Source organism: Cricetulus griseus (assembly GCF_003668045.3).
Source record: "Cricetulus griseus strain 17A/GY chromosome 1 unlocalized genomic scaffold, alternate assembly CriGri-PICRH-1.0 chr1_1, whole genome shotgun sequence".
NCBI lineage: Eukaryota > Metazoa > Chordata > Mammalia > Rodentia > Cricetidae > Cricetulus > Cricetulus griseus.
Window position 1 is genome coordinate 76,078,028 of NW_023276807.1, and position 22,121 is coordinate 76,100,148.

Sequence of the window (22,121 nt, forward strand, 5' to 3'; positions counted from 1 at the left end):
GTTGCTAGTAACCATTTTGTATTTGTCATTCTCTCACTGGGGTTGGCCTTTACACTGAAGCATGGAAGCAACAGCACCCCTGCCTCTCCCCTGGATGGCAGTAAAACTTCCACTCCTCATATGGTCCTTCCGTTCTTTGTTTTGTTTTGTTTTAGGAATCTCCATATTGTTTTCCAAAGTGACTGTATCATCATATTAACAGTATACAAGGTTCCAGTTTCTCCCTGCCAAGACTTGTTATTCTTGTTTATATGCATTAGTGTTATAGCTGCATTTATGTACTATACAATTGCCTGTTACCTGCAGAGGCCAGGAGAGGCCATTGGAGGCCCTGGAACTGCAGGCGTAGGAACTGCTATGAGAGCGCTGGGAACTAAACCCAGGTCCAATGTAAGAACATAGGTACTCTTAACCACTGACCCTTCACTTAAGCCCAAATATATTTCCTTCTTATTATTCTGAGCTGGGTTTTTTTTTTTTTTTTTTTGCAACAGGGTCTCACTATGTAGCTCAAGTTGGCCTGAAACTTGCTATATAACCCAGGCTAGCATGGAACTCAAATTCTCCTACATTGGCTTCTCAAGTGCTAGGATCAAGGTCATTTGCTACCACGCCAGACTTACTTTATGTTTTTTGATAGTGGCCATCATAATGGCTATAAAGGGTATGATACCATAATGTGGATTTGATTTGTATTTCCTCAGTTTTGACCATCTTTTTTAGCTGCCGAAAAGACCATTTGATAATGCAGAATTTTTAAAAATCAGATCAAATTGTATGTTTTCTATGAAGAAATTTCTATTAAAACCCTTTTCCCATTTTTATTTCTATTTTTCAGATTTAATTATTTATTATGTATGCAGTGTTCTGCCTGTATGTATGCCTTCAGGCCAGAAGAGGGCACCAGATCTCATAACGAATGGTTGTGAGCCAGCATGTGGTTGCTGGGAATTGAACTCAGGACCTCTGGAAGAGTAGCTGGTGCTCTTAACCTCTGAGCCATCTCTCCAGCTCCCTCTTTTCTCATTTTTAAATCAGGTCCACATTTTTGTTGCTCACTTGCAGAAGTTCCTTTATATCTTCTGGTGCTAAGTCCTTTAAGATAAGTATTGAAATATTTTAAATTTCATTGTTGGTGATTTTCTTTGTTGAACAAAGTTTTAATTTTGATGAGTCCAAGTTATTCATTGTTTTATTTCATTGCCTATGTTTTTGGTATCATATCATATTATTTCCAGCTGGGTAGGATGGTATGTACCTATAATCCCTGAGACAAGAGGATCATTAGGTCAAGGCCAGACTGGGCTACATAAAGTGCCAGGCCAGCCTGGGTCATAGAGTAAGACCCTACCTGAAGATAAAGAGCCAGTCTTGGACATGGGTGATGGCAAACACAGCAGCTGAGGAAGCTGCAGCAAGAGGATCACAAGTGCATTCAGGTTTGCTTGTGCTGCAGAGTGAGTTCAAGGCCAGTCTGAACAACTCCAGGAGAGGCTGTCCCCAAAACAAAGATAGACAAATAAATAAGTAAGTTAATTTTTTTAGACATATTAACCAGTTTATTATTAGCTCGGCAGAGTAGGGAGACTAAGAGAGAAGAGGAACAGGGGTAATGGCTGACCGCCATGGCCAGTTGCCATAGAGAGGCAGAGAGAAGAGACAGAGAAGAGAAGAGCAGAAGCAGAGAGAGCGTAAGTTAATTTTTTTAAGTAAAAAGAAAATACTAGCTTGGCGGTGGTGGCACACACCTTTAGTCCCAGCACTGGGAGGCAGAGGCAGGCAGATCTTTGTGAGTTCCTGGACAGCCTGCTCTACAGAGTGAGTTCCAGGACAGCCAGGGCTACACAGAGAAACCCTGTCCCAAAAAACTAAAAATCCAAAAGCAAAACAAAACAAAACTGACAAATCCAGTGCCACAATGCCCCTTCCCTATGCTTTAGGAGTTCTACGTCTTTTGTTTGTTTTCTTAAAGACTTATTGATTTATTATATATACAGTGCTCTGCTTGTATGTATGCCTACAGGCCAGAAGAGGGCACCAGATGGTTGTGAGCCACTATGTGGGTGCTGGGAATTGAACTCAGGACCTCTGGAAGAGCAGCCAGTGCTCTTAACCACTGAGCCATCTCTCCAGCCCCACGTTCTACGATTTTAAGTGTTACATTTAGGTCCCACACCATGTTGAATTAATTTTCAAATGTGACTTAAAATAATGATCTAACTTTACTACTTTTCATGCAGATATTTAGCTTTTACCAACACTCTTTTGAAGCAATTGTTCTTTCCTCGTGTATTTTTAACATTTCTGGGGAAGGCCATTTGGCTGAGTACATGAGAGTTTGTTTCTAGAATCTCCTGTTCTGGTTAATTAGCTGTTTAATAATTGGTTTGAAACGAGGTTTTGTGAGGTCATGTAATAGGTTTTGATGCCTTGTTTGTTCTTTGAGATTGCTTTAGCAATTCTGGAACCCCTTGAATTACCCCTTGAAACAGTGTGTTTATGCTTTAATTTTATGTACTCACCACCCCAAAGCGCTGTTGAGGTGAGTGTAGCTGATGTAGATGGGATCCATGGTTTCACTGGTTTTGTTTTAGAGGACTTCCCATGTGATAATGGCTGCTGCTGAGTGTGTCCAGGAATCAGGAACTTCACTTCAGTCAGTAGTTCATGTGCTACTTCTCCTTTCAGATCCCCACAAAATTAAAAGAGGCTTTGAGAATTGCCAAAGAATGTATAGAAAAGAGACTCGTTGAAGAACAGAAGCAGGTAAGCTGGCAGTAGTCCCTCATTGCCCTATGATCATCTAGTGTCAACATTCCCTGCCCTGAGGTTCACAGTGATTGACTTTTGACTGGTCACTTGGTAAACGTTTTGTGCATAGTTGCTCTCGACCAGATTTTGGGCTGAGCTCTGTGACACAGAGCAGAATATCTCTTAGTTCAGCCCTCAATCTGTGAGGGACAGCACACGCACAAGAGTGGTCAACCTTCACCATAGGGTTTTATTAGGAGTGATTGGCAGCACTCTCTGTAGAGAGATGGTAGAAAGGAATGGGAAAGCGAGAAGGACCATCATCACTCAGCATACCTTTCTCCTGTAGATCTGGACCTGAGCCACAAGACAGCAGGCCAAGAAAGACCTGTTTATCCTAACTGTTTAATGTGATCATACACATAGAAGATACATTAGGGTCCTGTGGTAGGTAGAGTTTGCTGACACTTATTGGGGATCGTAATCTCTTAAAGATTCACCAACATCGAAGACTAACAAGAGCTCAGTCACACCACGGGTCTGAAGAAGAAAGGAAAAGGAGAAAGATCCTAGCTCGAAAGGTAAGCCTGTTGTCCATGTTGTCTTTTTGATTTCCTGACTGTATCTAAAGAAAATTCTAAAACTAATGGTGTACACTTAATGACATGTTTTGTACTATATCTCCTTGAATGCTAAAAGCACTTACAAATGACTGTTTTGGAAACACACACACACACATACACACACATACACACACCCTACACCCCCCACTCCCCCCCCCAACCATAATGGACCATGTAGTTTCCTAGTTTTCTTGGCCCATTATGGCATAAAGTAATTGGAGGAAATGGTCAGCTTGGGTAGGTTAAGTCAGCATTCTGGTTTTATTTTCCCCTTGGCTTGTGGCTTCTTCACTGCATTAGGTTAGCTGGCTAAACTATATATCTGGGATTTGTTTTTAACTCTCAACTAAAGTGTGCCTTTGCTTTGCTCACAACCCACCTTTCTTTTATTTTTAAAGAAATCCAAACGATCTGCTGTTGAAAACAGTGAAGAACAGCCAGTAAAGCACAACTCCAATAACTCAGGTAACAGGTCTAGGTGACTGGAGCCCAGCATGCAGTGGTGGAGGTCAGAACTCTGTAGACTGAGCAGTAAGTGATGAGTGCAGAGATTAGAACTCTGTCCCCAGCGAGGATTGTGACAACACCAGAGACACAGGCCCTTCCTTCTGTGTACATGGAAATTAGCCCAAATCTTGCCTTCTGCTCTGGAACCCATTTGGTTGGAGGAAAAGAAGGGAGTTTTCAGTAACCTGGAGGGTGAGGCATGAGAAGGGGAAATTGAAGTTTAGCTAATTATACTTTAAAGAGACTAAGAACCCATAAGGAGCTGAATATGCAAAGAGGAGAATGCTTGAGAAGCTAGAGGGCCAAGGGTGAGTGAGCACTGAAAGCCCCACTGTCAGTGTCAGGTGTGGAGGAGGCTCATTCACCCCTTCCTTAACACCAGAGTGAGGAGGGGCAGGTCATGAAGCAGAAGTCTTTAAAAGTGGACGGGCTGGGCATGGTTTGTCCAAGCATGTGGTTCCAGCCACTTGGGGAACAGACAGATTATTTGAGGCCATGAATTGGAAACTAGCCTGGGCGCTGTAGTGAGACTGGATGGGTGGGTGTACGGGTGGATGGATGGATCAGTCACAGGTCGTGCCTCATTTTCCTTGGTCAATTCAGATAAGATGTTTTGCTTACACTAGAGGAGATATTGAGAGGCACACAAAACTGAGATGTACCTTGAAGGCTGGATTATCCGCAGATGGGGACACTAGAGGGGATACTGAGAGATACACAGGAGAACTGAGATGTATCTTGAAGGCTAGCTTATCCACAGTTGGGGAATGCTGGAGATGTGGGTAGAGCTGAGAATTGAAAGATTGAAATGTGAGTCCTCAAACACTAGAAATAGGATGAGAATCATGACACTATCACAGAATCCTAGGCTTGAGTTAGGCACAGGGAGAAGGAAAAAAGAAGAATCCAGTAAGGACCAACATATGTCTGGGGATGGAAGCTGCTGTGACTGGTGTCTAATTTCAAATCTGGAAATCTATTTGTTCCAGAGTTACACGATGGACTTTCATTGGTAGGGAAGATGCATGTCTTCAACTAGCATGTCTATACACTAGTGATTTTGTTTAAGCAGCTAGTTCTTTATAGAACAGAGAAAACCTATACCTGACTCCTTACCAAGATTATGCCTACTCTCTTTCACATACAGTTAGAGTGGACACCAGAGAATTCCAAGGACTAATGATGTACCTTAGTTGACAGAATGGTCACCTAGCATCACAAGACCCTGCTTTCATTCCTGTAATACAGTAAACTAGGTGTGATGAACATGCTTATAATCCTGGCACTTAGGAGGTGGAAACAGGAGGATCGGGAGTTTAGGGTTATCCTCAGCTACTTAGCAAGTTTGAAGCCAATCTAAAAGACACACAAAACTTGTCTAAAAAACAAAAATCATAGCTGGGCAGTGGTGGTGCATGCCTTTAATCCCAGCACTTGGGAAGGCAGAGGCAGGCAGGATCTCCAAGTTTGAAGCCAGCCTGGTCTACTGAGTGAGTTCCAGGGCAGCCAGAGCTACACAGAGAAACCCTGTTTTGAAAAAACAAATAAATTAAAAACAAAAATCATAACCAACACACCTCAGGAGTTTAGGAAAGCCAAGTATTGATGGAAATGTATAGATCAGTTACCAACCTAGAATTATAAGTTCAGTTTTCTGTCTTTAAGATCTGTTTGTGCTGAAAACAGTAGGAAAGCAGCCTTGCTGAGTTTTGCCTCTTCCCTTTTCAGCAAAGCAACTCTCCTATTATACAGAGTAAAGAAGTACTGTGAAGAGTGTGAGGTGTGGTTTATTTAGGGCCCATCTCCAGTGTGTCCCTGGGGCATCAACACATCCTCTGAGTCATTATGGGTGATAGCTGGAGGCCTAACCTTGGAGCAGCTAGTGGGGGCTTCTCAGTGCCGGATGATACCCTCCCTTTGGATGACTCCTGGTGAAGAAGCTCTGGCTGTCCTTTCTGCAGTACTGTGCCTTCCTATTTCCAAACAAGAGGCTTCTGCTGTAGGGCTACTTCCTCATTGAACTGACAGGATATTTTTTAGGGATTTTCCAGCTATAGGGATTTTGGATTGTGCTTATGGTTTTTATCCTAAATGAGGGTGTTTACAGAATTTCATATAAGAAAAGGTCTAGCCGGGCGTTGGTGGCGAACGCCTTTAATCCCAGCACTCAGGAGGCAGAGGCAGGTGGATCTTTGTGAGTTCGAGGCCAGCCTAGTCTCCCAGAGCGAGTGCCAGGATAGGCTTCAAAGCTACACAGAGAAACCCTGTCTCGAAAAACCAAAAAAAAAAAAAAAAAAAAAAAAAGCACGGTTCTAGAAAATCCACAGCCTTGGAACTAGCCTCTTTAACTGGATATACCTACTGGTAAAGTTGATCTTCAGCAGACTATGCTTCATTTTCATTTTCATTGGTCAATTCAGATAGGAAGCTGTCTGCCTCCTCTAGAGGAGATACTGAGATGCATGCAGGAGGACTGAGCAGGGTGTGGTCACACCCTACCTGTAATTAGAGCACCCTGAAGGTTGAGGCTAGTTTGGGCTACTTAGTGAGACTGTGCCTCAAACATAAATGCATGGATGGGTAAAGCCTGAGTCGGGTGTAGTGGTGCAGATCTTTAATCCAAGCACTTGGTTAGCAGAGTCAGGTGGATGGATTTCTGTAAGTTCAAGGTCTACATAGTGAGTTCCAGGGTAGCCAGAGCTCCATAGAAAAGTCCTATCTCAGAAAATGAGTCTGATGTGGTATTGCATGCCTAGTACTTGGGAGACTAAGACAAAATAATCATTGAGAAGGCTGCAGGGAATGCATGCATAGAGGGAGGAAGGGAAGGAGAAAGGGTGTGTGTGTATATGCTACAGAGTGCTCTGACTTCCTTTGGGTGAGACTTCTGCCAAGGTTGGTTCAGGAAGAGACATGGCAACAAGCGCTTATAGCACCCACTTCCTCTCTGGTCAGTGAGTTTAGTGACCTAATGAAGGAAATACACTCTGCGCTGAGGGAAACCTGTCACCACTGTGTCTAAATTCTAAATTTTCTGTTCCCTCATCACATTGTTCCACAGAACATGCTGAGCTAAGTACAGATCCTCAGACAATGCTGAGTTTCTGCTCATGCCAAGTTTCAAACATCTGTCTTTAGTCCCAGTGAAGATTTCTGTTTTTCTTAGCAGGATCTGGGGCCAGCTCACCTCTCACATCCCCATCGTCTCCAGTTCCACCCTCCACAGCAGGTCAGTAATGTATAAGGTGCTGTCTTCTTCCTCTCCACCCAGGCCTGTCAGGAGTTAGACCCCACTGTCTTCTCCAGAGGGACATATGCAAATACAAACTGTGTTATCTGGAGGTTTGAGAGGCTAGGTTCCCAAGCTCAGTGCTCAGGCGACCGGCTGTTTTCAGGACCCCAGTCCTCTCTGGCTCATTTGCTGTTTGCTGAAAAGCTTCTTGTGAGGCTCCTTGGGTCAGAGCTTGTCATGGGGCAAAGCAAACACACTTGTCCTAGACTTTGTCCTACTACAGTTTTCTCCTCCAGACCTTCCTGCTATGGGTCTGTCATGGCAGAGCTGATGAGCTGCCTGGCACAGAGTGAAATATCCCCACTAACAATTTCCTGAAAACCATTTGTTCTCTCTTCTGCTCTGTAAGGCATGTACTTATCTGAATTGTTGTCATTAACCTTAATTTCACTTGTGAACTAAATCACATACTGTGAGGGGTGTGGGGGAAAATGCTGACAAGGAATTTGTCTTTGGGATTACTTACAAAAACAATTCTGTGGAACAGTCTCATAATGCTGTTTTTCATCTTTCCTTTTTGAACTAAGATCTTCTTTCTAACCATTTTGCAGCCCAGTAAAAACAAGGGGGCAGCATATTTGCTTTCCTCCTTGAATGAATGATCATTCATCAAGACTATTTAGGTATCTTAAGAAGCTGGTTCTCCCACTCAGAACTTACTGCTGACCTTGGTAGAGTTCCTCCACCTGTTTGAAAGGGGGTCTTTGGCAGGGTTGGAGTATGACTCTCTAATGCTTACAGTATTGGTTCCCTTTAAATGACTCTGGCTAAGCCTTCTGGGAAAAAACAGGAATGGCTTTGATTCCTGTTTTTGATTGGCTGTCTCCTTGCTGCTGAAAGTGCTTGCTGCAGAATGTTCTAGGCCAGGGCCAGTTTTATAAAGCAGAAATACCAGATCATGGGAACGATTCTTTTGTCTCTGACTTTCTCAGCAGATTTTGCATTGAATTTCTAAATAGACTTCAATTAATGTTTTTTAACAAACAAAATTACTGTTTTGGGGGGTGGGTTTCGATACAGGGTTTCTCTGTGTAGCTTTGGAGCCTATCCTGGCACTCACTCTGGAGACCAGGCTGGCCTCGAACTCACAGAGATCCACCTGCCTCTGCCTCCCGAGTGCTGGGATTAAAGGCATGTGCCACCAACGCCCGGCAACAAAATTACTTCTAATAAACAGAGAAAAGAAGTTCAAAATGGTGAAAGTGTGATAAAGGAATTAAACTATTGGCATGGCAGTCAACATCTATAACAGCCTACAAGTAGTTTTCAGAAAAACATTCTAGACAAATGAAAAATCATTGGAAGTCATGAGTCAAACCACAGCTCAGACCCTGTCCTATGCAAGTTTTCTTTTTCTTTCAAATAAAATCTCTCCACAAACCATCATCACTTAATCTTTCCCATGTCATTTGCTGACCCTTCATCTCCAGGTTTCTCTAGTGGAGGCTGTAGATGTCCTCTTCTCTAGATGGCTTTCTGATAGTCTGGCTTTTTAAAAGGCTCCTTGGGCCAAAGAGATGGCTCAGTGCTGATAATAAAGGTGTTTACTGCCAAGCCTAACAACCAGAGTTCTATCTCTGGAACCCACATGATAGGAGAGAATTGACTTCTGCAAGTTGTTCTCTGACCTCCACACTGTTTGGCACTTGTACAACACACACACACACACACTGTTTGGCACTTGTACAACACACACACACACACACTGTTTGGCACTTGTACCACACACACACACACACACACACACACACACACACAACACTGTTTGGCACTTGTACAACACACACACACACACACACTGTTTGGCACTTGTACCACACACATACACACACACACACACACACACACACACACACACACACACGAACCTTTGCCCTTTTCATTAATATTCATAGCACTGCTTTCTAAGCAGTAAATTTTTATCAGATTAGGGTGAAAATTGTGGAAAGTCTTGAATCTGGAGAGTTTAAGGGGAGGAAATGGAACATGGGCCTAGAGAATGATAGAGTATAAACAGAGAGCCTAGGAGAGTTAAGAATTAGTAGGGCTATGGATTTACTAAGAGAAATGAACTTAAAACATAGAATTTGCCTGGATTAATCAAGTCTGAAGCCAGTATATACTAAAATTTGTATCCAGCTTTAACAATTGTCTCGTTTTAAAAGCTACACATAAGCCTGGTGGAGCATGCTAGTAATATTGGGAAGCTGAGGAAGGAGGGTTCAGAATTTGAGGCCAGCTTGAGTTGTGTGTAGTAAGACAGTGTCTCAAAAAAACCCGAGGGTTGGGGATGTAGTTCCACCCTGGGTTTGGTCTCTTGATCCAGTAAGCAAAGTCACACACAAAAAGCAGTGTATTTTGCCCTGAGCAGGTTGCCGCCATGCAAGGTGACCATGGGAATGACTTTCTGCTGCTGTGGTCTGCCCACTACCCCCAGTTCTAAGGGTATGAGCTTCTCCCTGGACCTCTCCCCTGGTGAAAGGAGAGGGACTAGCCTTGTGGCAGCAGGGACCCAGGGAGCACATCTCAGTCTCATGTTTTTACTTGCTGTTTGTCTTGAGATCTGGGGCTCCCTGTATGGGGAAAGAAGCATTATTGTTGCCTTTTAACCTGAAACCTAGTGAGTTTGAAAGAACACGAACATCCATTTCCTTGCTTTTGCCATTTGGAAGTTTTACTAGACTAAAGTGGGCTAGGGAGAGGGTGTCCTACACAACAGCTCTTCCAGTGGCCCACTTACAAACCCCTCCTCCTATGCCTGTTTTCTTAGTTCTTTTCAACTTAAAAAGAGAACCTCTATTTTAGACGGTGGAAGACTTTGTTGTAAAGCAGTGAGTTTTCCTTCATTGAACCTCTTGATAAAATATCCTTGGTTGGTGATAAAGTTCAGAGCAGAACAGGCCACTGGCATCTCTTTTGCTGCACTTGGAGAAAGAAAACCTCCATGCTCTTCTGAAGTGCAGATTGTGCTTGTAAATAAATAAAAACAGCATTTAACTGGCTTAGGAAAGTGTGAAAAAGGAAGTGATTTGTTCACTTGCAGTATCCTGAAAGGTTCATGTTTGAGTTTGTAAAGCACGGCATTTTGTGGTTGAGTGTACCCTAGAGTTTACGGTGAGAATACTTAACATGCAATTCAGGCTAACATTTTATGTAACTATTTACCTAAATGACACTAAACTCTGAATAATGATGTCTCTCTGTCTCTCCCCCCACCCCTGCTGTCTTCAGTAGAGCATGCACCACTTTGAACGTGAATTTTCGGTAAAGTAAGCTATGCTGTGACTTCTCTAGCTTTAAAGATGCTATGTTCCTGTGTGTGAGATTGGCCCCAATGCATTTGTGTCACTGGTGAACATGGGAACATTTCAGTGAAACACAGCATCTTTAAAAGACCCCTCAGGTCACTTCATCTGTATTCATTTCATTTCTGTCATGATCTTCTAAAATTTTCATTTCACTCCAATTTTAGTTTGGAGATATGAGCTCTAATTTCATCTCAATGGCATTTGACTGCATTTTAATTTTTGGAAACTGTTACTCTCAAATAGGAGCTGCTGCAAAATGTTGGTTCCTAGATGCTGTTGAAGATGTGGTATTCTGCAGTTGGTTGTTGGCACAACTTCCTGGCTTTTATAATTGATGACAAAAAAATTAGTTCTTTCTGACATACACTTGGGAATTCTTGAGTGATCATGAGTCTCCTCACCCACCTAAGGCCAAGGCAAAGGATGGCCCAAAAAGCTGAGGACTACTGTGTCCCTGTGTGACTGCTGTCTCTCCTGGGTCCTGTATGGTCTAGTGGCCAGTTGGTTTACCCATCCAGAGCTATAGAAACCCAGAGAAGCTACTGGAATTGGCCTAAGAATAGGTGACTAACACTCTTTTGGGAAGGACACTTCCCAAAATAGAAATTGCTGGCACAGTAACCCTCAATACATAATTTTTCTTTGTGTACCAGAGTTGGGAAAGTTAGATCAGCTAGTATTGAGATTTCTGTCTAAGAGAACATGAACTATGAGAACTCAGGACTGACCTGGTTGTCACTGTAGATGCACTTTTAGGAGCATGCCCCATCCTAGTTGTGACCTCATATAACCACTAGTCCAACATGGAGTTTGTCTGTTCTTTTATCTGTGGCTTGGGGATAAGACTGCTAGGACTTAACAAAAAGGACTTTTGAGTACAGGTACAAACGGAGTGCATCCATAGGCAGTTGTTTTGGGGTTTGTCACAGGACAAATTGTCAGCTTGTGTTTGTTCTCTGTCTCTTCCTTTCCTTTCTCGACATTGTTACTAATGGTCCTATCTTATACTCACTAACCTGTTAGTCTCTTTAAATGACCAAAGACAATGAAGGGATGGAGCTTATTCTCAGAGATCAAGCTCCTATTATGTTCCTGCCTCTTCCAGTTTTGCCCTTTTGGTTCTAAGGGTCTCTCCTCAATTTACAGTATCCCCTGGAGGTTGAGTTCTAGCTCTCTGTGCCTTAAGTGTATACACCAGGCCCTTTGGGACTATATAGTCCAGCTCCCTGTGAGCAGGCTTCAGGGTGTTTACTTTTCCCCCACTGGAATGAGCAGCTCCACTTCTCACACAGCCCCCTCTTCTGTTTGCTATACAGGTGTAATATTTTAGATGCTATATTGATACAACCAACCTCTAGCTTTCACTTAGGGATAGTTTCAGGCTCATCGTTTCCTAAACTCTGGAAGTACATGTGAGGTTGTGAGGCCAGAGTCAAGGGGTTAGTTCTCTGAAAACAAGCTGTCAAGGCTACTACCCATACTCATGAATTCAAGCCTCTAGGGCTTTCTCTAGCCTTCCTAAACCCTAGACTGTAGGGCAGCCAGTCTCAGGATGGTCAGTTTCAGGCATGCAGTAGTCCCCAGTGCTGTTGCATTCCAAACCTATCTTTTGAGCCTTAATCCTGCAGTGATTCTTCAGCTAGGAGTCTGGGCACAAAACTGACCCTGAAACTCCTATTTTCTACTGCCCTTCTCTGGCCATTAGGATAGTACCTAATGTGTGGGTTATCAATAGCTATTTATCCCACATGGGCAGAGCTTATTCCTGTGGCTGCATGCTGTCAGTGGAGAGACTCAGTTTCCAGAGCTTCAAGAGAGCCCTCCCGCACTCTAGCATTTCACTGTCATTACTCAAATGCCTCAAGTGCAATGCATCTACCCTTACTCCACCTGGGCTTCGTACCTCAGTAGTCACTTAAAGGTTACTGCCCATTATAACCCTGTAATGGAAAGCCAGGAATGTCTTCCACAATCCATCCTACATAAAAGCTAATTGAATTTCATTCATCGTTGAGCAAAACCAATGTAAATTACGTTGTATTCATTTGTCTGTATTTAATCTTTACGTATTGCTATGCTATCATTGAGAATTCCATGCTTGTAGAGCATGAGTTTGCATCTGTGTGATTCTTTAATTTCAGCTGCCTTGGGTTGGGGTAAAGGTATAAAAGAAGGTAAGTGGGTTTTGTGAATTGCAAGACTTTGGCCATTGCTTAGTGGAAAGGAGATAACTGAGTATTTTATTGGTGACCTTGAGCCATTCATCCTTCATCTCTATTTGTGGACAAGGTGTCTTGCCTGTTATTCCTGCTGCTCATAGCAGTGTGGTAATAACAGATAAGTAGGGTCTTAGAAGACCACAATGTTCATAACTGACACACATTAGTATGGCAGTGATGTTTCACTACTTTGGAAACAACAGTTTACCTAGTGATTTAAAGGAAGAACAAAACTTTAACAACAAAACGAAATTTAGGGACTGGCTAGATGGCTCCACAGGTAAAGGTGCAGGCCCCTGAAGCCTTAACAACCTGAGTAGTCTCTAGGACCTGCATGGTAGAACTGACTCTGCCACACCTTGTCCTCTGAGCTCCACATGCAGTAGCATGCAGGGCAGGTGGAATGGTGAGCACTGACCTCCGTTTTCCTCTACAGGGCTGTCTTCTGCATTACCTCCACCTCCACCACCACCTCCGCCTCCACCAGCAGGTCCCTCAACAACCTCAGGCACAGAGATGCCTGTCCCGCTACTGCCCCAGGATATGAATGGCGTGAACCGTGGGGCCTTGCTCAGCTCCATCCAGAATTTCCAAAAGGGAACTTTGAAGAAAGCCAAAACCTGTGATCACAGTGCTCCTAAGATTGGCTGACGTTTCTTGTTTACACTGGGAGGGCAAGCTCTTGGCTGTTCCACTCCCACCTAAGTCCCTCTTCCTAGGTGAGTCCTTACATAGCCCCCAACAAGTCCCTTCCTGGGGTGAGTCCTTGCAGAGCCAGTACAGCCAGTCTTGCTTCAGTAAGAGTCTTCAAGATGAAAATGCTCTCCAAATAAATAAATGGGGCCAGCACTGCTGCCTTAACATTTTGCTCCTTCGTGTGACTCTGATGAGCTTCCTTTAGGAACAGCAGCATATGGGAATCATTATTTTCACCAGCTAAAGGAAAATGACAAAGACAAAAGCAGTGGCAATATTCTGTCACAGCAGTGACTGGTCTATGGCTGTCCCTCCTACTCTATCAGAAGTGTTCTCCTAGCTCACTCCTCTGAAGCTTCTCTGGTTTCTTAGGTAGTTCACCTCAGACACTAACACTGTAACCAAGGCTGTCACACTGCTGAGGCAGAGAAGCAAGAGCTCTCTTCATTCTCTTTCACAGGACAGAGGGAATCTCACTGTGGCTGAGAACAGTCACGCTGGATTCATAGTTTTCTTAAGTTAGAATGTACCAAAACAAACAAAAACATTAACCACAGAAAAAGCTCCTGCCAGTTAAGGTATTGTCTTACTCCTCAGCATTTGTAGAGGGAGAGTCAGCATTACAAGTGAATCTGGCATCTATGGTGATCACTTCTGATTTGATTTATCCAACTTCAGCATCTTTTTTGATGTTACTCAGATATTAGAAATCTTTCATTCTGTGATTTGCTTAAACCTTTAAATAAGTTGCACTTTAAAGGATTATTAAAAAAATCCATTTTAAAATTCAAATACACACATCAGTGTTGGTTACTATGCAGAAAGAATGTCATTGTATATAGTATTGTAATCTGTGATACATACTCAGCTGTATTTTGTATTAAAATAAATCATGTGAAGAAAATGTTGTGACTTTGCTAGATATTTCAGATGAGAACTTCTACAGTATATTTTGTGAAGAAATGTAATCTCAAAGTATACTCCCTCCTTCTGTCACCTTACCTCCTTTGTAATTGCTAATAACCCTCATTATGTAGAAACCATCAGTGTATGCTTTCATAACTTGTTTAAACCAATCCTTTCCACCAAGTTCTAAAAAGGCTCATATATGACATATCTGGTTTTGGCACTGTGAGAAGCACCTGACATCAACCTTTTTCATTTCAAAAGATACTGTGCTGGGGATGTAAGTCAGTTGGCACAGTGCTTATATAGCACTGTATCAACTAAGCATGGTGCTGTGTCTATAGCACTTGGGAGGTGGAGGTAGGTAGTTAAAATCTCAAGGTCATCATCCTCTACTAATTAATGAATCTGAAGCCAATGGGACCTGCCTCAAAAAAACAAAAAAGGAAATAAATGAATTGTGAGGCTGTATAAGTGCTGTGTTGACTAGTGACCACTGATGGAAACCTGGATCCCAGCGCTTCTGCTTTCAGGTTTTTCAGTTTTGGGTAGTTTCAGATATATGAATAAAAGCAAATAGGGTCTGGGGGTGTGGTAGAGCACTCGGCTAACATGCTTATGGTCCTGGAAATGTAAAGACAAAAACAAAAACACTTTCAATGAGGGCCAGGTGGGGTGGCAGCTCTTGGGAGGCAGAGGCAGGTGGATCTCTAGGAGATCCTGGTCTAAATAGCTCTGGGCCAGCCAGGAAATACAGTGAAATCCTTCCAAAAACTAAGGAGGCTTTATACAGTATATCAAGTTATTTTCCATTTAACACAAATTTCTTAATAGTACTCCAAGACTTCCACATCCATTATTTCACTAATATAATAATAGTTATTCCCCGGGTGGTGGTTATGATAAAGCAGGAGGAGAACCTTGGCGAATCCCATGGCAGGCGAGGGTGACTGGGGCGGAGGGACACACACGCCAGGCAGACAGCTTAAATGAGAAGTTTTATTAGAAAGGGAAGGAAGGGGGTGGGGGAGAAAAGAGGTAAAGAGAGAGAGGACAGAAGAGAAGAGGGACAGCAAAAGTCCTTTCTGCCCCACGGGAAACAGCAGGAAAGAGAATGGAAGTAGGTGAAGTTTAAAGATCCAGGGTGTATACACCTGCCATGTGCAGGTGAGTGAGAGGCAGGACCAGGTTTGCCTGGATTACAACAGTGGTGTCAGCTGAGCACATGCCTTTAATCCCAACATTTGGGAGGCAGAGGCAAGCAGATCTCTGTTTGAGGCCAGCCTGGTCTACAAAGTGAGTACCCAGACAGCCAGAACTGTTCATAGAGAAACCTTGGGGGGGTGCGGGCGCATGATTACTCATAGGTAGAAATCCCCTTTATTCCTTATCAAAACAACTTAAAGCAAATGTAGATAATATACTTTTTAAACATGTATCTTCTGGGGGTATATCTTTCATCAGGACTCTGCAACATTCTTGCCCCTTGTAGTAAAAGAGGGAAAATATTTATATTAATCTTACTCAAAGACTAGACCAACCGTAACAGACAAAGAAAGTATAGCATCTACCGCGGGAAGTGGAGTTTTCCACTCATAAGCATATTTAAGCTTCTTATCAGTACAGAGACACCTGCTGCTGCTTTAGCATTGACTTTATAACTAGGAAAGTTTCTCAGTACACATCAGATGAAGTCCCAATAAGTATTTTAAATAAATTTCAATGACTTGATATTCAAAGTCCAAATTAGACATTCAGTGTCTTCTTTACTGCAAATATGATGTCTTTGACCTGAGGTATGGAGTTGTCTTCTAGGATCTTTGCATAAGGCATAGGGACATCAGCACCAGTGACACGAACAGCAGGAGCATCAAGGAAATTGAATGCAGGGCCTGGGGAAGAGAAGGCTCACCTTGAGAGGCTGATTTGGGACTCGGGAAGAGAAAACAAGGTAATCAATGAACCCTAGTTATAGGGCACTCTTTTGACTTGACTTCCTCAAACATTTACCTGAAGACAAAAACCCTAGACTGACAAATTGAAAGTTGTTCAGTCGACAGATGGTGGTAGCACATGCCTTTTTAATCCCAGCACTTGGGAAGCAGAGGCAGGTGGATCTCTGAGAGTTTGAGGCCAGCCTGGTCTACAAGAGCTAGTTCTAAGACAGCCTCCAAAGCCACAGAGAAACCCTGTCTCAAAAAAAAAAAAAAAAAAAAAAGTCATTTGGTCACCCCTAGCTTGATCTTTTCAAGTATGCTGTTTACTGCAGCTTGATGTATCCTAGAATAAGTTTCTTTGAAATACCTTCCATGATTCTGGCACAAATCTCAGCTCCCACTCCAAACTGTGGCCAGCCTCCTTCCACAGTTACAAGGTGATTTGTCTTCATGACACTGGCTTCTATGGCTTCAATGTCCATTGGTCTGATAGTACGCAAATTTATCACCTAAAGACAATGCAGTAATTAGGTAAATAGGCTTTATAGGATCCAAAAGACAAATACAGCCTTGACCCCAAAACATCCCTCTTTTTGTTTTTGCTAATCTCTGGATCTAGGAAATTGAACCCACCTATCAATGGGTACACAATCAGAGACTAAAAGGAAAAACAGTATAGTAGTGCAGACTTGTAATCCTGACACTTGGGAGGCTGAGGCAGGATGATCATGTTTGAGGACAATGTAGGCTATACACAAGACCTTGTCTTAAAAAGTAAATGAACTCATAAAATAGAAAGCTGTACTCCCATCACAGGAAGCTTTGCTCACCCTCCTTGGTTTCACCATCTATCAAAATAGTTGAGTGCTTAGTGTACACCAGGCCCTACACCATCATACCCCATGGAGTAGAAGTTCTATTATCCTCATTTTATAGCTTATGAAACACTTTCCAAGGAGAACTACTTGGTAGATTCTACGCAGATTCGGTTACTTTTGAAGTCCAGCTCTAAGACTGGATCTTGTGATATGTGATTGTGTATGTACACACATGTGAGGAGTCAGAGGATGACCTCAGGTTTCTTGTGCAATTGCTCTTTTGGGCTGGAGAGATGGCTCAGAGGTTAAGAGCACTGGCTGCTCTTTCAGAGGTCCTGAGTTCAATTCCCAGCTACCACATGGTGGCTCAAACCATCCCTTATGAGATCTAGTGCCCTCTTCTGTCTTGCAGGCATACATGCAGGCAGAACACTGTATAATCTTTATAAAAAAAAAAAAAGAAAGAAAGAAAGAGTGAATCTGGAGCTAACTAATTGGTTAGACTGGCTGGCAAGGCTAGCAAGCACCAGACATCCTCCTAGCAATGCTTCCCCAGGGCTGGGATAACAAGCTCATGCTGTCATGCTTGGATTGTTTGGTTTTTGTTTCTTTTTGAGTGCTGGGATGGATCCAAACTCTGGTCCTCATGCTTGCTTAGCAAGCTATCTCCCCAGACCAGCAAGACTGGATCTTGAGAAGGTTATTAAAAGACCCAGTGTGTGTGTGTGTGTGTGTGTGTGTGTGTGTGTGTGTGTGTGTGTGTGTGTGTGTGTGTGTGTCTTGAGAAGTTATTAAAAGACCCAGTGTGTGTGTGTGTGTGTGTGTGTGTGTGTGTCTGTCCACTTACCTCACATTCAATTCCCTCCTTAGACAGTACTGCTGCAGCTTCTAGGCAGTGGCCCACTGGTCTTGAATGGGCAACTACAGTGATGTGTGTCCCTGAAATACAGTGGTCACAGATTAGAGGTCAATGGAACTAATGTAGCACTGGTGATTCTGCAGCCAGCTATAGCTCTTATCAAACCTTCACCTTATTTCAGTGAGCTAAACAATGAGGTTGTATTCCTGGACATGAAATATATATGTACAGCACTCGGGAGGCAGAGGCAGGCGGATCTCTGTGAGTTCGAGGACAGCCTGGTCTCCAGAGTGAGTGCCAGGATAGGCTCCAAAGCTACACAGAGAAACCCTGTCTGGAAAAAAAAAAAAGAAAGAAAGAAACATGTACCAGACAGACGGGATTCAGCAAAGCCTAACTTGAGCTCATTTATCCTTTACTTTTTAAGTCAAATTACAAGGCAGTAACTTCTGACATATGCAAACACAAGAGCTACAGTAAAAATAATGGTTAATGTATACTAAGGATTCTTACCTTGCCTTTCAATTTTGGCTTTTCCTATAGGAATCAGAAAATCTTTTGACTGAGCTTCTGTAGGAAGTTCAAATGCAACTCCATACATTAGTTCATTCTCTAGCATCACCACTGCAAGACATTATAAGTTCTCAAATAAATAAACAAAAAATACTACAGACAAAATGACTAGAAATGCATATACAATGAAATCATTAATCTTCTGAACACTAAGAAGTCTTGTCTCTTTCAGTCTAGAAGCTTTAGGATGGGTTCCATGCTGACACATGCAGTTTGATCAATATAATTGTATATGCTAAGGTTAATGGGTGTGGGTGCACAGTAAGTAACCAGCACCTTACAGTGAGAAGGAATAGCATACTTTTTACTGTCTATAAGTCATTAGCACTTTTCATATGCTGTGCTACATCTCACTAGATGCCTTGATCCTCATATGCAAGAGTTCATGTCAGTTTTTAATGTTATTATGCTGACCTGGATTATCATCACGAATGGCCGATTTAATAAGTCCTTTTGCATCCTCGGAATTCCAGGGGCTGACCACTTTTAAACCTGGGCAGTGCCCATACCATGCAGCAAAGCATTGTGAGTGCTGAGCAGCTACACCTGCTGAGGCACCATTGGGCCCCCTGAATACTATGGGCACAGGCTGGAGGCCAGCAGACATGTAGTAAGTCTTAGCAGCTGAGTTTATAACCTGGTCAATGGCTTGCATAGAGAAGTTGAAGGTCATAAATTCACAGATAGGCCGCAACCCAGCCTGTCAAGTAGAAACATCAATGTTAAAAAGACTAAACAGAACAAGCAAGAGTGCTGAATAACCACTCCACTTTTCCAGTATTACAAACAATATTTTCTTTCTTTTTCTTTTTTTTTTTTTTGTTGGTTTTTTAAAACAGGATTTCTCTATGTAGTCCTGGCTATCCTCTGCTTCCCAAGTGCTGGGGTTAGGTTAAAGGTGAGTGCCACCATGTCCAGCTCAAACAACATTTTCAGAAGATAGTATTAAAGGAAATCTCCTTAGATGACCTTCATAAATAATAGTACATACCATAGCTGCACCAACAGCAATTCCAGCAAAGCCCATCTGTAAAGCAAACAGCAACGTAAGAAAACATCCACAGAAATTAAAACTGAATACTCAACTCGATTCTCAAAGCTGGTCTGGAAAGCGTACCTCTGATATGGGAGTATCTATGATCCTCTTGTCACCGTATTTTTTCCATAGGCCTCTGCTAACCTACAATTAGAATTTAACCCCATGACTTACAAGTGCTTATCAGGGCAAATGGGTACTTTTTAATTCTATATCAAGTTTACCTATTTCAGTTACCTTATATGCACCATCATACTGGGCAACTTCTTCACCAAGCAGAAATACCTTTTCATCTCTTTCTAGTTCTTCATCCATACCTTGATTAATAGCTTCTCGAACTGTCAACTGGCATAGGGGTATATAAACAGGAAATAAGCTAAAGGATTATTTAGATACTATGGAAATTCCCTTCCTTATACTTACCTAGGCTGCCCACAAGACAAAACATAATTAACACTCAAGCAGGCAATTCCCTTTAAAGTTCCAAGAATCTGAGGAGGCAAGATGGCCAAGTCTGATGAGTTTGATCCCAGTCACACATTATGGAAGGAGGAAACTGATTCCCTGGAAGTTGACCTCAAGTGCATAGATAAATGCGTATCATACAAATTAAAATTCCAAGCCAGGCGTTGGTGGCGCACGCCTTTAATCCCAGCACTCGGGAGGCAGAGTCAGGCGGATCTATGTGAGTTCGAGGCCAGCCTCGTCTCCAGAGCGACTACCAGGATAGGAGCCAAAGCTACAAAGAGAAACCCTGTCTCGAAAACAAACAACAACAAAAAAGTCAAATTAAACTTCCAAGAACTTAAAAAGTAACACTCTACCACTAATCCTTCACTAGATGTTAATGAAAACTTACAGAACACTGGTTGTACCATTTGATGCACACCCAGGCAACAACAACACACTGATGGAACCCTAAACTGTGTCACAGGCAGTTTCCTAAGGAGAAAACATGCTAAGTTGTTTCTGTCACTACACTTGGAATACTAAGAGGCAGAGAACTAGCAAGGAAATCTAAGTCTAAGCATTAAGCACTCACTAGTGCCCAACACTTGACATCCACAATGCAGGAGCTGCTGCTTTAATATGTAGAAAGGTTAAGTCCTCCACTTCTAAATATACTTATGCCAAAGAACTGAAAGCAGGGACTCAAGCATGTATCTGCAGCCGATGTTCTCAGCACCATTACAAACCCAAAAGGTGGGAACAAGCCAAATACTCATCCTTGAATAAATGTATACGATGTGCAAAGGCTATGACTCAACCTCTCAAAGGAACAAATTCTGATGTATGAATTTCACAATATGGATGAACCTTGAAGCTACTGTGAGAAGTTAAATAAGCCAGACACAAAAGAGCAAACGATCCAACTCATATAACATTCTAGAGCCAGCAAACTAAGGACTAAGGGTCCGGCCTTCCTGAGCAAGAAAAATACAAAATGGTCTAGAATAGCAGAGTAGTGTGAGTTATCGTGTAACAGCCGGTAATCAAAAAAACTACTAAGAAATGGACAGTGTATATGACGACCGCAGTCGATGCCGCTGAACTTGACATTTTAACCTAAGGTTTTTTCTTTTTGTTGTTGTTTTTGTTTTTGTTTTTTTTCTTTTTCGGTTTTTCGAGACAGGTTTTCCCTGTATTGTTTTGGAGCCTGTCCTGGAACTAGCTCTTGTAGATCAGGCTGGTCTCGAACTCACAGAGATCCACCTGCCTCTGCCTCCCGAGAACTGGGGTTAAAGGCATACGCCACCAACGCCCGGCTTAACCAAAGGTTTTAAAGTTGTATTTTTACCACAACTTCGGGTGTATGTGTGTGTGTGTGTGGGGGGGGGGTCAGGGAAAGCGCTGGCTGCTTGTTAGACGACCTCCGGCCTCGCGGGGGACGGGTGTCAGCTTGAGAGGCGCCGGGCGGGGACACAAAGTGCGGTTCATTCGCAGGGCTCAGCCGCTGCCAGGGTCGGCGACGCCACCCTTCCACCTCCCGCCCGCGCCCAGGACCGAGGACTCCCTCCCGGCCTTGCTCAGGGTCGGAGACGGTTACCTGCAGTGCCGCGGGCGCCGAGCGGTGAAAACGCCGCTTCACAAGTCCAGACACCTGGCCGGGAGAGAGAAAGAGGTTCAGGGAGGGCCCGGGGCCTGCCGCGGGCGTGCGGGGGCCGCCACCTACCTGCCGCCAGGGTCCCCGCAGCACGCCGGCCAGCGTCGCCATCTTGCCCGTGTCCTCTACTGGCGGCCTAATGACAACACAGAAGCTCCGCAGACCGGGCCTGGCGCAACCAACGGTGGGGCGTGGCGAGCTCAGGGCCCGCCCTAACCCGTCAGCCGAAGCCAATGGAGAGTGACGACTGAGGGCCCGGCCCTCCTGAGCAAGCCAATAGCAAGGCGCAATGCCAAAGGGTCCCGCCCCTCGGGCTAGCAAAGGCCTCTGCGAGCGTGGCCAACGAGAGGGGGCGACGTGTGCGAGTCCCGCCCACCTGGGCAGGCGGGAGCCGGCGGAGGTGGCGTGGAGCAGCTGATCTTTTCTGACCCGGCGCACGCACCCGAGAACGTTTAGCAGACAGCCGGCTGCAGCTGCTAGCACGCGGTGCAC

At 43.6% G+C, this 22,121-nt stretch overlaps 2 protein-coding genes across 4 annotated transcripts in view; one reads left to right on the top strand and one right to left on the bottom strand.

Annotated features, from left to right (window-relative positions):
• Positions 1-14,300, top strand: part of Pxk (PX domain containing serine/threonine kinase like) — a 70,832-nt gene extending 56,532 nt beyond the window's left edge. For 2 of the 3 annotated variants that reach the window (XM_027387701.2, XM_027387704.2), the window contains 5 exons: positions 2,689-2,766; positions 3,246-3,332; positions 3,773-3,839; positions 7,048-7,110; positions 13,137-14,300. In XM_027387701.2, coding sequence (XP_027243502.1) covers positions 2,689-2,766; positions 3,246-3,332; positions 3,773-3,839; positions 7,048-7,110; positions 13,137-13,351 — 510 coding nt within the window. In that variant the 3' untranslated portion in view covers positions 13,352-14,300. The remainder of the gene's footprint in view (positions 1-2,688; positions 2,767-3,245; positions 3,333-3,772; positions 3,840-7,047; positions 7,111-13,136) is intronic. The other variant, XM_027387702.2, reaches the window with a different exon arrangement.
• A 981-nt stretch (positions 14,301-15,281) lies between these two features.
• Positions 15,282-21,825, bottom strand: Pdhb (pyruvate dehydrogenase E1 subunit beta). Its single transcript, XM_027387723.2, has 10 exons — positions 21,699-21,825; positions 21,573-21,626; positions 19,763-19,870; positions 19,607-19,669; positions 19,481-19,516; positions 18,904-19,189; positions 18,430-18,540; positions 17,905-17,996; positions 16,607-16,748; positions 15,282-16,194 (listed from the first exon to the last, which is right to left on the bottom strand). Exons 1-10 carry the CDS (start codon positions 21,738-21,740, stop codon positions 16,049-16,051), a joined length of 1,080 nt encoding a protein of 359 aa, XP_027243524.1. The 5' UTR covers positions 21,741-21,825; the 3' UTR covers positions 15,282-16,048.
• Positions 21,826-22,121: the final 296 nt, after the last annotated feature.